At 39.2% G+C, this 15,281-nt stretch overlaps 1 protein-coding gene across 1 annotated transcript in view; it reads left to right on the top strand.

Moving 5' to 3' along the window:
• The window catches only part of LOC127576923 (protein CC2D2B-like), a 126,693-nt gene that overhangs the window by 39,614 nt on the left and 71,798 nt on the right, over nucleotides 1-15,281 (top strand). Inside the window, exons 14-15 of the mRNA XM_052027747.1 lie at nucleotides 426-469; nucleotides 14,747-14,887. Of these exons, the coding sequence (XP_051883707.1) occupies nucleotides 426-469; nucleotides 14,747-14,887 (185 nt within the window). The remainder of the gene's footprint in view (nucleotides 1-425; nucleotides 470-14,746; nucleotides 14,888-15,281) is intronic.

Here is a 15,281-nt window from a genome sequence, read left to right as displayed (position 1 = left end):
CTCTTTGAAGCCTTCTGGGTGCAGAATGTCAGCTCAGTCGGTCCTCTACATTTGGCTTAGTAAGCGTGAGGGCCACAGGCAGCAACTCCAGAAGGTAGTCTAAAATGAAACTGGCATGAGGGAGAGAGAACACTCCTAATACAAAGTGATAGTTTGTATTATAGAATTATATAACACTAAAAGGAGAGTGATTAATCTGCTGTATGTGTGCTAGCTCTCTGAAGCAGCTATCTTAGTTCTATACATGAAAATGCAGTTGCAGCAGCCAGAGGTGAGGAGGCCAGCAGTTTTTTGAAAGTTGTTTTTCAGTTAAGAGCTTGTTTGTTCAGTTGCAGCAGCCAGTGGAGCAGAGCAGAGGGGATGAGCCAAGAGCTTTATGAAAGTTGTTTTTCAGTTAAGAGTTTTTGTCCAGTTATTTTCTGCAGGCTCTAGCAGAGTGGCCATTTTTGGGAGAGGCCATGTTTGAGCTGTAAGTGCCGTGTTTAAGTATAAGTGCTGAGGCTTTGGTTCTGGAGGATGAGCAGGTAGGTGCAGGTGATTTATTGTTCCTATTAGAGTAGCTGGGATGTCAGTTAGGGCAGTGGTATGCTCCTCCTGAAGAATGTGGGAGAGCAGGGAGACTGCCAGTGTCCATGATGACTTCATCCACAAGAAGTACACCCAGCTGCAGCTCCTGACTGACTGTGTGAATGAACTGGAGCTGGAGTTGGATGTATTTAGGATCGTCCGGGATGCTGAGAGCATCATAGATGAGTTTTAGCAAGGTAGTCACACCTAGGGTGCGGGCTGCAGATAGATGGGTGACCACCAGGAGAAGTAAAAGGAAGAGAGCAGACAGTGCAGTGTCCCCCTGTGGCCATTCCTCTCAGCAACAAGTATATCCCTTTGCAGACTGCTGGGGGGGATGACTTATCAGGGCACAGTGGCAACAGCCAGGTCAGTGGCACTGTGGCCAGCTCTGAGGCTCAGCAGGGAAGGGTAAAGTCAGACAGAGCAATAGTGATAGAAGACTCGATAGTTAGGGGGACAGACTGGAGAATCTGTGGCCGTGAAAGAGACGCCAGGATGATATGTTGCCTCCTGGGTGCCAGGGTTGTGGATGTCTCAGGGCAGCTGCGGAACATTCTCAAGGAGGAGGGTGAGCAGCTAGAGGCTGTGGTTCACCTTGGCACCAATGACATAGGTCAAAAGGGGGAAGAGGTCCTGCACAGTGAGTATAGGGAGTTAGGAAATAGGCTGAAAAGCAGGACCTCGAAGGTAGTTACCTCTGGATTACTTCCGGTGCCAGGTGCTAGTCAGCTCAGGAATAGAAAGAAAAAACAGTCTGTTGGTGGTGCTCGATGGACTAAGTCATAACTTGGCTTTGGTCCAGGCACTTTTCAATCTATTATTTACCACCCTTTAAGTCTTTTACAATACTGGCACAAGTTTAATCTTGATCTTTAACTGTGAAAATGGCCACCAGATCTAAAGCCTCTGCTAATGGTAAAGGTATTGGAGACCAACCTACTTTGGAAGCTATTTCTAATCTGGACAGAAAGTTTGATCGGAGCTTTGCTGAAGTGAAGTCTATTTTAAAAGACTTTGAAGAAAAACAAAATACTCTTATCCAGGAGAATGCCAAACAAAGGCAATTAATTGCTGAACTCGACCAAGTTGGTAAAGGGATGCCAAACTCCACTCACTTGGAAAAAGCCTTAATTACGACCAAGCAAGACCTGGAAAAGCAACAACAGAGGATCATTGACCTGGAAGGACGCAGCAGGAGGAAAAATTTAAGGATCATCAATTTTTCAGAAAATACCGAGACTGGTAACCCTACGGAATTCTTCTCTAATCTTTTAGTCAATGTTTTTGGTTCTGAAATGTTCCCTCTTCAGCCCATTTTGGATAGGGCTCACAGAGCATTAAGATCTAAACCTGCTCCGGATCAAAAACCTTGGCCAGTAATACTGAGATTCCATTTTGTCAACGTCAAGGAACTCCTGATTCGTACCGCTCGTAGACATGGAATGATTCAATTTAAACAATGGAGATTTCAAATAGTTGAAGATTACACCCCAGAAGTTATGAAAGAAAGGCTGACCTACAAACGAATTATGGCTCATCTTTATCAAAGCAATTATCATCCTGCATTATTATTCCCAGCAAGGCTGCAAATTACACTGCCTGATAAATCTCGTAAATGGTTTAATTCTATTCAAGAAGCTGAGAATTTTCTTTTGAATTAGCTTTTAATTTTAGAAGCTAAAATTGCAGAAGAGACAGTGTTTTTCCTTTGATTTACTACCTACTTGTTTCATTATCTAATTAATTTTTAGATTTAAACCTTTTTTCTTTTAATATTTTTAATGTTTTGTTTTAATAACAATTAAGAATATAACAAAATGACTGATCGTTTGCTTTCTTTTTGAAATAATTATTAAACTGTATTTTTTAATTGTCAGCTGTTAACGCCCTTTGGCTCTGTTTCAATCTCACAATTATGTTGTGAGTTTGTTATCTGTTTGTATTATGTTGTTCATTTTTAGACAAAACATGGGTGGTTTATATATTTTTTCAATTTGGACTACTGCCACCAATAGAGCAGGGGTTAATTCAATTAGAGGGTAGCTTACTGGCTGCCTATTGGCCAGTTTATGGGCTGTTGGGGGAGGAAGGTGGGGTTGTTTTTACGGTTTTTTTCTTCTGGGCTAAACTACAAATTTTTCTAAATTGTCGTCACATCCGTTTCCTCTTTAAATATTTTTTTACTTCCTGTTGGTAAGACTCTGAAATATCAAGATTAACCCTTTACATACCATATTTTAAAAAATCTGTTAAAATGGATAAGGCTATTAATTTTACTTCATGGAATGTTAACGGCTTAAATAATCCACTTAAATGCAAGAAGATTTTTAAAGTTTTTCATAGATTAAATGCTCAGATTATTTTTGTTCAGGAGACTCACATCAGGAAGAAAGATAATCAACGTTTTTTAGATTTTGGAGGGGTCAACAGTTCCATTCGAATTCACAAGCAAAGGTGAAAGGAGTTTCTACTTCTATAGACTCCTCAATTTTGTTTGTTCATCATGAGACAATATCAGACCCATATGGTAGATTTTTGTTAATTACTAGTCTGCTTCATAATAAAGTTGTTAAGGTTAATGTTTATGCACCCAATGTAGATCACCCTGAATTTTTTAAACATCTATTTGCATTTTTTCCTAATTTAAATGAATACACTCTGATTATGGGTGGAGATTTTAACTGTTGTCTAAACCCTTCCATGGATAGATCTGTGTCAAATCCTGCACTTACAAACAAATCCGCTGTCTTTATTAATTCCTTTTTAGTTGAATCTGGAATTTTAGATGTTTGGAGATTTCTACACCCATATGATAACGAATTTTCATTCTTTTCTCATGTTTACCATAACTACTGGAGAATTGATTATTTTTTTATTGATGCGAGATTAGCTCCACTTACTGTGGACTGTAAATATGATGCATTTGCCATTTCTGATCATGAACCATTGATTTTATCAATTAAATTACCAGATGTATCCTTTGATGTCAGACAATGGTGATCTAATCCTTCTCTATTACAAGACTCAGATTTCATCAAATTTATCAAAGAACAGATTTTATTTTTCTTTTTAACTAATTTTACTGAAAAAATTCCCTGTAGGATAATATGGGATACTTTTAAAGCATATATCCGTGGTCAAATTATTTCATATTCCGCTGGTTTGAAAAAATGAACTAATAATGAAATACGTATATTGGTTGACAAGATTAAAGAAATTGATAAAAAATATTCTGGTAGTCTGAATCTGGAGCTTTTTAAAAAGAGAACAGAACTCCAATTACAACATAGTTTATTATTAACATCTTCAATTGAAAATCTACTACTTAAAAACAAAAGTCAATTTTATATACTGTTACGGACTCAGTGAAAGTCCCTTTAAGGTAGAGTGTGTGTGTGTGGGGCGTGCTTACGTCAATAGAAGATAAAGGACGTAATGACGTTGTTGAAGTCAGAAGGAGGAGAGAGAGAGGAGCAGACACCAGCCTGCTAGTTTTCTCTATTGATGGATGAGAAACTATAACTGTGTCTGCCACTGAAATCCATGTATGGAAGTTGGAAGTAATCCGGTGGAGTTCACTTTGTTGCCGACCTGTAGAAGTAAACAGGTATATTTGTGTGTGGACGACCACGATTCGGATGCTTTTCGGGGTGAGGAAGTCACTACCGAGTAAACACTGAAGTGTCGTTTGGGTTCCATTGTGGAACATTTGGATTTCGTATGTACTCTCTCTATGTTCTCTACGTCTACGTCTTATCTTCAGACAACGGTGGTTGTTGAAGAAGCCCTTGCTCATGTTTCACCTTATGGCTTGTGGAACTGAACTTTAAGAACCATTCCGGAACTGGGAGTTTTGGACTTTGCCACACACACACGCACACAAAGAGTTTAGTTTTGGGGTTAACGTTCGAGGTTTAACATTTTTGAATTCTAACATACTAACATTTTTACTTTTATTTTACGTATTATCATAAGTAGTAATTAATAAAATAGTTTTTAACACTGAATCATGCTCAGTGTGTTTCTTTTGTTGCTGGTTCGTGACAATACATGGTGACAAATCCGGTAAATTATTGGCCAACCAATTGAAAGCTACTTTATCTAAATGTAAGATTAATAAAATTCGTAAATCAGATGATACCTACACGATAGATCCTGTTCAAATCAACAAATCCTTTCAAGAATTTTATTCTTCTTCATACCAATCAGAATCCCCTGAGGATCCTACATTAATGTATGAATTTTTAAGAGGTCTGAAGATTCTCTAACTATCTTTAAATGAACGCTCTACATTAGATGCTCCCATTTTGGAGGAAGAAATAAAGAAAGTAATATTTTCAATGAACTCGGGTAAAGCACCCGGCCCTGACGGATATACAGCTGAATTTTTAAAAATCCTTTTCTGATACTCTTGTTCCCTGGTTAGCAAAAATTTTTAAAGATGCCCTATCAGTGGGTAAACTACCACAATCTTTCTATGAAGCAACTATTTCTTTAATTCTTAAGAAGGATAAAGATCCCACAGATTGTGCATCTTATAGACCTATTTCTTTATTAAATGTAGATTCAAAAATATTTTCCAAAATATTGGCCTTTAGATTGGAAAAGGTTCTTCCACAAATTATCTCTGAAGACCAGACAAGATTTATCCAGAATCGTTATTTACATTTTAATATTTGGAGATTAATGAATATTATATATAACTCCTTCATCCCAAATTCCAGAATGTGTTGTTTCACTAGATGCTGAAAAGGCGTTTGACAGAGTCGAATGGGAATATTTATTCACTACACTTCAAAAATTTAATTTTAGCCCTAAATTTATATCTGCCATTAAAATGATTTATTATACACCTATGGCTTCAATACTTACTAATAATCAAAGATCTCCTTTGTTTAGGCTTTTTCGAGGTACTAGACAAGGTTGCCCATTAAGCCCTTTATTATTTGATATTGCTTTAGAACCCTTGGCTATTGCACTTCGGGACTCTTCAAATGTATGTGGCATTACTCGCGGACAGATGATTCATAAGATATCTCTCTATACAAATGACCTGTTACTTTATATTTCTAATCCGGATGAATCTATCCCCGCAGTACTGTCACTACTAGATCAGTTTAGTGTTTTTTCTGGCTATAGATTAAATTTTAATAAGAGCAAACTTTTTCCATTGAATATGCAAACCCCAATTTATAGCCAATTACCTTTTAGATTGGTAACTGACTATTTTATGTATTGAGGTGTTAAAATTACCAAGAAACATAAGGACTTAATTAAAGTTAATCTATTGCCTTTAATTGACCATGTTAAACAATTATTTACCAAGTGGTCTCCACTGTCTTTATCATTGGTAGGCCAAATTAATGCGATTAAGATGAATATTTTACCAAAATTTTTATATTTATTTCAAGAGATTCCAACTTTTGTCCCGAAATCTTTTTTTGACACTATTGATTCTAAAATTCTTTCATATATTTGGCAGAATAAAAACCCAAGGTTAAGCAAGAAATATTTACAAAAACTAAAAAATGATGGTGGTTTGGCCTTGCCTAACTTTAGATTATATTATTGGGCAATTAATATCAGATATTTAATTTTTTGGATACAAGATTTTGATGTAATTCAATGCTCCAAATGGGTATGCCTTGAGCACCAATCAGTTCTTGAATTTTAATTAGTTTCTATTTTAGGTGCTTCACTCCCTTTTGCGCTTACCAAATTAAGTAAACATACGACTAACCCAATTGTTAAATGTACAATACGGATATGGTTTCAATTTTGTAAATTTTTTGGATTGAATAAATTTAATTTGTCAAGTCCTATTCAATCTAATTTTTTCTTTCATCCATCCAGAGCTGACTCAGCTTTTTCTATATGGAAAAGGAAGGGAATAGTATGTTTTCGTGATCTATTCATTGATAACTGTTTTTCATCTTTTCAGCAATTGTCTAATAAATATAATTTGCTTAGATCACACTTTTTTCGATACTTGCAGATTAGAAATTTTTAAAAAACTACTATACCCTCTTTTCCGACACCTTACAAAATTGAAACTACGGAAAAAATTTTAGGTCTTAATCCTTATCAGAAGGGCTTGATAGCAATAATTTATGATTTAATTATGAAAATACATCTAGAATCATTAGACAAAATTAAGAATGAATGGGAAAGCGAACTCAAGACATCTATACCTATAGAGACTTGGAAGAAAATTCTTCATTTAGTTAATACATCTTCAATATGCGCAGACACTCGTCGATACAGTTTAAGGTAGTCCACAGGACCCATATGTCCAAAGATAAGTTAGCTCATTTTTATAACCATATAAATCCTATATGTGATAGATGTAAATCGAATGTGTCTTCTTTGACACATATGTTTTGGTCCTGTCCTCTTTTGGAAAAATATTGGAAAGACATTTTTAACATTATTTCAAACGTATTGAAGATTGATTTACAACCTCACCCTATCACTGCAATTTTTGGATTACCAAGGATAGAGTCTGGCCATTTATCTGCTTACGCTAACCGTATGATTGCTTTTGTTACATTAATGGCCAAACGATCCATTTTGCTTAAGTGGAAGGATCCAATACCCCCCACTACTTTTCAATGGTTTTCTCAAACTATATCATGTTTAAACTTGGAAAAAATTAGGAGTGGTACTGTCGATCCTTCGCTTAAATTTGAAGATATTTGGAGTCCATTTATTCAATATTTTCACGTGATGTAGATCCGCTTTCAATAACTTTCCGACTTGGAGGAACGGAGTTGACGACATAATATTGCTCTGTTTCTACTGACAAATTTTAGCCCAGTTTTTTTTTCTTTTTTTTGTTGTTGGTTTTTTGTTGAAATTTTTTTTTGTTTAGTTTATATTGTTTACAATTTTTCTTATTGATTTGGGTTTTTTTTGAATTTATATAATAAATCTTTTTCTTTCCTTCCTTTTATATTATATTCATTTACTAAGGGATCGTTGGATCTACAGATTTTTTTTATATTTTATTGTTCTTTATAATTATCTATGCTATGATTGTTATCCTAATATCTTTGTATTACATGTATAAATATTGATGCTACATATAAATCTGTATTAATTTGAAAACTAATAAAAAGATTGAAAAAGAAAGAAAGAAAAAACAGATGAATGTGGGGCTGAGGAACTGGTGCAGGGGGCAGGGTTTCAGGTTCTTGGATCATTGGAACCTCTTCTGGGGCAGGGATGACCTGTACAAGAGGGACAGGTTGCACCTTAACTGAAGGGGAACCACTATCCTGGCCAGGAGGTTCGCTACTGCAGCTTGGGAGGGTTTAAACTAGTTTGGCAATGGATGGGAACCAAAGCACCATGTCAGAAAGTGGAGGGATTAAGGGGAAGGTAGATGTCATGATCAGTAAGAACAGGCAGAAGCAAGGTAATAGACACAATGGGACAGACAGGTTGAAGTGTGTGTACATTACTACTAGTAGTATTATGGGTAAGGGTGATGAACTTAGAACATGGATCAGTACATGGAACTATGATGTTGTGGCCATAACAGAGACTTGGTTGAGAGAGGTTCAGGAATGGATGCTTAATCTTCCAGGGTTTCTATGTTTTAGAAAACACAGAGCAGGAGGTAAAAGGGGAGAGGTGGGAGTTGCTCTATTAATAAGGGACAATATCACAGCTGCACTCTGAGCAGTCATAATGGAGGGCTCATCCACTGAGTCCATATGGGTAGAACTCAAAAATAAGAAAGGTGCAATCACTCTTATGGGATTATAGTACATATTGCCCCCCCCCCCCAACTAGCCACCAGGACATTGAGGAACAGATATGCAGGTAGATTAGGGAAAGGTGTAAAAGCAATAGGGTTGTTGTAGTGGATGACTTCAATTTCCCTCATATAGACTGGGACCTCCTTAGTGCAAGGGGTTTAGACAGGGCAGAATTTTGTTAGGTGCATCCAGGAAGGTTTCTTAAATCAATATGTAGATAGTCAAACAAGAGGAGGGGCCTTACTGTACCTGGTGTTGGGTAATGAGCCTGGTCAGGTGACCGACCTTTCAGTGGGAGGACAATTAGGGAACAGTGACCACAACAACTTAAACTTTAAGATAGCTATAGATAAGGATAAGCATGGACCTGCAGGAGAATATTAAATTGGAGCAGGGCAGATTACGAGAGGAACGAGGAAGACTTAATTGGGAACAGCTGTTCTTGGGCAAGTCCACATTTGACGTGGAGGGTGTTTAAAGACCAACTATATAGAATACAGGATAGGTGTGTTCTAGTAAGAAGGAAGGACAATGATGGCAAGGTAAGGGAACCTTGGATGACAAGAGAGGTGGTGAATTTAGTCAAGGAGAAAAAGGAAGCATATGTGAGGTTTAGGAAGCTAAAATCAAACAGACCCCTTGAGGGTTATAAAGAAGCCAGAAAAGAGCTCAAGAAGGGAATTAGGAGAGCCAGGAGGGGCCATGAAAGTCCTTGGCAAGTAGGATTAAAGAGAATCCAAAGGCATTCTCTACGTACATCAAGAGCAAGAGAATAACTAGGGAGCAGGTAGGACCATTTAAGGATAAAGGAGGAACATGTGCTTGGAGGTGAAAGATGTGGGAGAAGTCCTAAATGAGTACTTTGCATCAGTATTTATCAAGGAGAAGGACGTGGAGGATAGGGGGATCAGTGTGGAGCACACTAATATGCTAGGGATTTTTGAGATAATGAAGGAGGTAGTGTTGGGTCTTTTAAAGAACATGAAGGTGAGTAAGTCCCCAGGGCCTGGTGGGATATACCCCAGGTTATTGAGAGAGGCAAGAGATGAGATTGCTGGGGCCTTGACCAATATCTTTGTGTCCTCTGTAGCCTCAGGTGAGGTCCCAGAGGACTGGTGATTAGCTTATGTTCCATTATTCAAGAAGGGAAATAGGGATAATCTTGGAAACCATAGACTGGTGAGTCTCACATCAGTGGTAGGGAAGTTATTGGAGAGGATTCTTAGGGATAGGATTCATGAACATTTGGATAACCATGGCCTAATTAGGGACAGTGAGCATGGCTTTGTGTGGGGCGAGTTGTGTCTTACTAATTGATTAAGTTTTTCTAGGAGGTGATGAAGGTGATTGATGAAGGTAGAGGTGCAGATGTTGTCTACATGGATTTTAGTAAGGTGTTGGGAGGCTCACCCAGAAAATTAAGTTGCATGGGATCCACAGTGAATTGGCCATTTGGGTTCAGAATTGGCTTGCCCATAGAAGACAGAGCGTAGTGGTCGATGGGACTTATTCTGGCTGGAGGTCTGTGACTAGTGGTGTTCTGCAGGGATCCATACTGGGATCTGTGCTCTTTGTGATATATATAAATGACCTAGATGAAAATGTTGATGGGTGGGTTAGTAAGTTGGCAGATGATACGAAGATTGTTGGTGTTTTGGATAGCATAGAAGTGGGATATAGGTTAGTTGCAGATATGGGCGAGGAAATGGCAGATGGAGTTTAACCCAGCCAAATATGACGTGTTGCACTATGGGAAATCAAATGTAATGGGACAGTATACTGTTAATGGCAAGACTCTTAATAATGTTGATGAGCAGAGGGATCTTGGGGCCCAAGTTCATAGCTCCCTGAAAGTGGCTATGCAGGTCAATAGGGTGGTAAAATAGGTGCATGGCATGCTTGCCTTTATTAGTTGAGGAATTGAGTTCAAGAGTTGGGAAGTTATGTTGCAGCTTTATAAAACTCTAGTTGGCCACATCTGGAGTATTGTATTCAATTCTGGTCGCCCATTACAGGAAGGATGTAGAGTCTTTGGAGAGGCCGCTGAAGTGGTTTACCAAGATGCTGCCTGGATTAGAGGGCACGTGCTATAAGGAGAGGTTGGATAAACTTGAGTTGTTTTCTCTCGAGCGGCGGAGGCTGACGGGAGATCTGATTTATAAGATTATGAGGGGCATTGATAGAGTAGACAGCCAGTATCTTTTTCCCAGGGTTGAAATGTCTAATACCAGAGGTCATGCATTTAAGGTGACAGGGGGTAAGTTCAGAGGAAATGTGTGGGCCGGTTTTTTGCACAAAGAGTGGTGGGTGCTTAGAATGTGCTGCCAGTTGTGGTGGTGGAGGCAAATACAATAGAGACGTTCAAGATGCTACTAGATAAGCACATGAATGTGCAGGAAATGGAGGGACATGGACATTGAGTAGGCAGAAGGGATTAGTTTATTTGGGCATTTGATTACTAATTTACTTAGTTCTGCATAACATCGTGGACCGAAGGTCCTGTTCCTGTGCTGTCCTGTTCTATGTTCTACGTACTTTTAAAAAATTTCATCAGTTTCTAAAGTTTCTATTCTGCCAATTGAACATGCGATCAACCCTGAACATAACAAAACCCATTGTCCTTATGTTCAGCTCAAATGTATGCCTTCTTACCACTAACTCTCAACCAGGTAAAATAAGATCATAAAAATAGATGCAAGAATCAGTTATTTGGCTTCCAGAATCTAGTTCCATTCACAACATCATGCCTGATCTCCTACCTCACACTGCTTTCCTGCCCCTCTCCATATCCCTTGATTCTTCTAATATCCAAAAATCTGCCAGTTTTAATATTTTAATTAAATCAGTATTTCATTACAGCGCTATGGGATAGAGAATTCCAAAGAATCACCACCCTTTGAGTAGCTTATCAATATTAGTAAAATAGATAATCTATTTTACCTAAGGTATATAAAAAAGAGATGTGCCTGCAGTCAGAAGAGGTAGGGGAGGTCCTTAATGGATATTTTGCTTCAGTATTCATCAGAGAGAGACCCTGATGTTTGTGAGGATGGCGAACAACAGGCTGATATGCTAGGGCATGTCGACTTGAGGAAAGAGGATGTGCTGGAACTTTTGAAAAGCTTTAGGGTGGATATGTCACTGGGGCTAGACAGAATATATCCAAGGTTTTTACGGGAAGCAAGGGAAGAGATTGCTGCACCTTTAGCAATGATTTTTGCGTCCTCACTGGCCACCGGAGTAGTGCCAGATGATTGGAATGATTGGAGGGTGGCAAATGTTGTTCCTTTGTTCAAAAAAGGGAGTAGGGATAACCCTGGGAATTACAGACCAGTGAGTCTTAACTGTCAGACCAGTGGTGGGCAAATTACTGGAGAAGATTCTTAGAGACAGGATTTATAGGCATTTGGAGAAGCATAGGCTGATTAAGGAAAGTCAGCATGGCTTTGTGAGGGGCAGGTCGTGCCTCACGAGCCTGATTGAATTCTTTGAGGATGTGACAAAACACACTGATAAAGGTAGAGCAGTGGATGTGGTGAACATGGATTTTAGTAAGGCATTTGATAAGGTTCCTCATGGAAGGCTCATTCAGAAAGTCAGGAGGCATGGGATCCAGGGAAACCTGACTGTGGATTCAGAGTTGGCTCGCCTATAGAAGACGGAGGGTGGTGGTAGATGGTGCGTATTCTGCCTGGAGGTCGGTGACCAGCAGTGTTCTGCAGGGATCTGTTCTGGGACCCCTGCTCTTTGTGATTTTTATAAATGACTTGGATATGGATGTGGAAGGGTGGGTTAGTAAGTTTGCAGATGACACGGAGGTTGGTGGTGTTGTGGATAGTGCAGAAGGTTGCTGTAGGTTACAACAGGACATTGATAGAGGAGAGCGAGAAGGGGACATGAAAAGGCTTTGGTGAGTAGGGTTAAGGAGAATCCCAAGGCTTTTTTCTCGTACGTGAAGAGCAGAAGGATGGCTAGAGTAAAAGTAGGTCCGATTAAAGACAAAGGTGGTAAGATGTGCCTGGAAGCTGTGGAAGTGGGTGAGGTTCTCAATGAATACTTCTCTTCAGTATTCACCAAGAAGAGGGGTCTTGATGACGCTGAGGACAGTGTTGGTAAGGGTAATGTTCTAGCGTATGTAGATATCAAGAGGATGTGTTGGAGCTGTTAGAAAATATTAGGACAGATAAGTCCCCGGGACCTGAATGAATATTTCCCAGGCTGCTTCGTGAGGCGAGGGAGGAGATTGCTGAACCATTGGCTAGGATCTTTGAGTCCTTGTTGTCCACGGGGGTGGTACCGGAGGATTGGAGGGTGGCGAATGTTGTCCCCTTATTCAAAAAAGGTAGTAGGGATAGTCCAGGGAATTACAGACCAGTGAGCCTTACGTCTGTGGTGGGTAAGCTGTTAGAAAGGATTCTAAGGGATAGGATCTATGAGCATTTAGAGAATCATGGACTGATTCGGGAGAGCCAGCATGGCTTTGTGAAGGGAAGATCTTGCCTCACAAGCCTGATAGGGTTCTTTGAGGAGGTGACCAGGAAGATTGATGAGGGTAGTGCAGTAGATGTGGTCGACATGGATTTTAGTATGTCGTTTGACAAGGTTCCACATGGTAGGCTTCTTCAGAAGGTCAGAGGGTATGGGATCCAAGGAGGCTTGGCCGTGTGGATTCAGAATTGGCTTGCCTGTAGGAAGCAGAGGGTTGTGGTGGAGGGAGTGCATTCAGATTGGAGGGCTGTGACTAGCGGTGTTCCACGGGGATCAGTTCTGGGACCTCTACTTTTTGTGATATTTATTAATGACTTAGATGAGGGGGTGGAAGGGTGGGTTAGCAAGTTTGGAGATGAGACAAAGATCGGTGGTGTTGTGGATAGTGTGGAGGGTTGTCGAAGCTTACAGAAGGTTATTGATAGGATGCAGAGCTGGGCTGACAAGTGGCAGATGGAGTTCAATCCGGAGAAGTGTGAGGTGGTACACTTTGGAAGGACGAACTCCAAGGCGGAGTACAAGGTAAATGGCAGGATTCTGGGCAGTGTGGAGGAGCAGAGGGATCTGGGGGTTCATATCCACAGATCACTGAAAGTTACCTTACAGGTGGATAGGGTAGTTAAGAAAGCTCATGGGATGTTAGCTTTCATAAGTCGTGGGATCGAGTTTAAGAGCTGCGAAGTAATGATGCAGCTTTACAAAACTCTGGTTAGACCACACTTAGAATACTGTGTCCAGTTCTGGTCAGCTCATTATAGGAAGGATGTGGAGGCGTTGGAGAGGGTGCAGATGAGATTTACCAGGATGCTGCCTGGATTGGAGAGCATGTCTTATGAGGATAGGTTGAGTGAGCTAGGGCTTTTTTCTTTGGAGAGAAGGAGGATGAGAGGTTACTTGATGGAAGTGTACAAGATGAAAAGAGGACAAGATTGAGTGGACAGCGAGAGACTTTTTCCCAGGGTGAAAATGGCTAACACGAGGGGGCATAATTTTAAAGTGATTGGAGGAAGGTATAAGGGGGATGTCAGAGGTAAGTTTTTTTTACACAGAGTGGTGGGTGTGTGGAATGCACTGCCAGCAGAGATGGTGGAGGCAGATACATTAGACACATTTAAGAGACTCTTGGATAGGCACATGAATTATATAAAAATGGAGGGCTATGTGGGAGGGAAGGGGTAGATGGATCTTAGAGCAGGATAAAATATCGGCACAACATCGTGGGTCAATGGGCCTGTACTGTGCTATAATGTTCTATGTTCTATAATCTGTTCATTATCACAGTGTTGTTCTTTGGGTGGATACTGTGTCCAAATTGGTTGCCATGTTTCCTGCACTACAACAGCATCTACATTTCAAAGGTACTTCATTAGTCAAAAAGCACTTTGAGATGTTCAGAAAATGACATAAAATGTTTTACAAATGTTTTTCTTTTTTTCTCATTTCTTTATTTTGAACAATCTTCAATGATACACACTACTCTATTCACCCTTCCTCTTGGACTTACCTCTGGACCTTGTTATGAGCAAAATTGATTTGGCCAAAAAGGTGAACTGCATTAGCAGCCCTGAGTTATTCCTGCAGTTTGCCTGATATATTTTGATGAGACACGGGAACAAATTCAGTTGAATTGTCAGGCCTCTCCAACCCAACTCACTACTTGTTTGTTCCTAAATTGTGCCTGATTTAAGAAATGAAGGAATTTAAGCATCATGATTTTCACTGCTATAGTTTTTAGTTCATCTACTTGGATGTGAGAAAAAGATTGAACCAATAGAGAAAAGTCATAAAAAATTAACAAAGTAACCAGGAGTGGACTGAGGAATAAATGAGTTAGAGCAAACAGAAGCTTACAATACTACAGGAATTTATGAACCACAGGTTGGACACATACTGTACTCGATATTCATACCCTTTATGTATTTTAGGGAAACAAAAAGACTTCTGAATGTGGAAAAGAAAAAAGACCGTACCCTTCTTAAAAATATTTTGGATGTCTGGAAACAGATAAAGTCTTTGAGAAAGTTTAAAAAGTGCATCTGTACACCAATAAAGCTCCAAGTGCAAAAGTAAGTTTATTTTGATATGTCTATATTAATTTGTCTTTCCATATATTTTCCATATTAATAAATAACTCATTAATTGGAAGTGCATTAAATTTATTGTATGTAATTGTTTTACCTTAAAGAAACCAACTTACAGTAATTAATATGTTGAATTCCATATGCTGTAATTTATTAGCCTAAATGCAAAAAGAAATTAAGGAATATAAGATTCATGTATTCCTTGTTAAAAATGTAACATTAAACTTTTTTCTTTTCCTGTTATGCTAATTTGTGTTTTGCAAAATTTACCAAAGCAGTAATACTAGAGAAACAAGGGACTGCAGATGCTGGAATCTAGATGAAAAAACAACAAGGTGCAGGAGGAACTCAGCAGATCAGGCAGCATCCATGGAGAAAA

This window comes from Pristis pectinata, chromosome 12 (assembly GCF_009764475.1).
Source record: "Pristis pectinata isolate sPriPec2 chromosome 12, sPriPec2.1.pri, whole genome shotgun sequence".
NCBI classification, from domain to species: Eukaryota; Metazoa; Chordata; class Chondrichthyes; order Rhinopristiformes; family Pristidae; genus Pristis; species Pristis pectinata.
The sequence above is the reverse complement of the archived record's forward strand: the minus strand, read 5'-3'. Positions and strand labels throughout refer to the sequence as shown.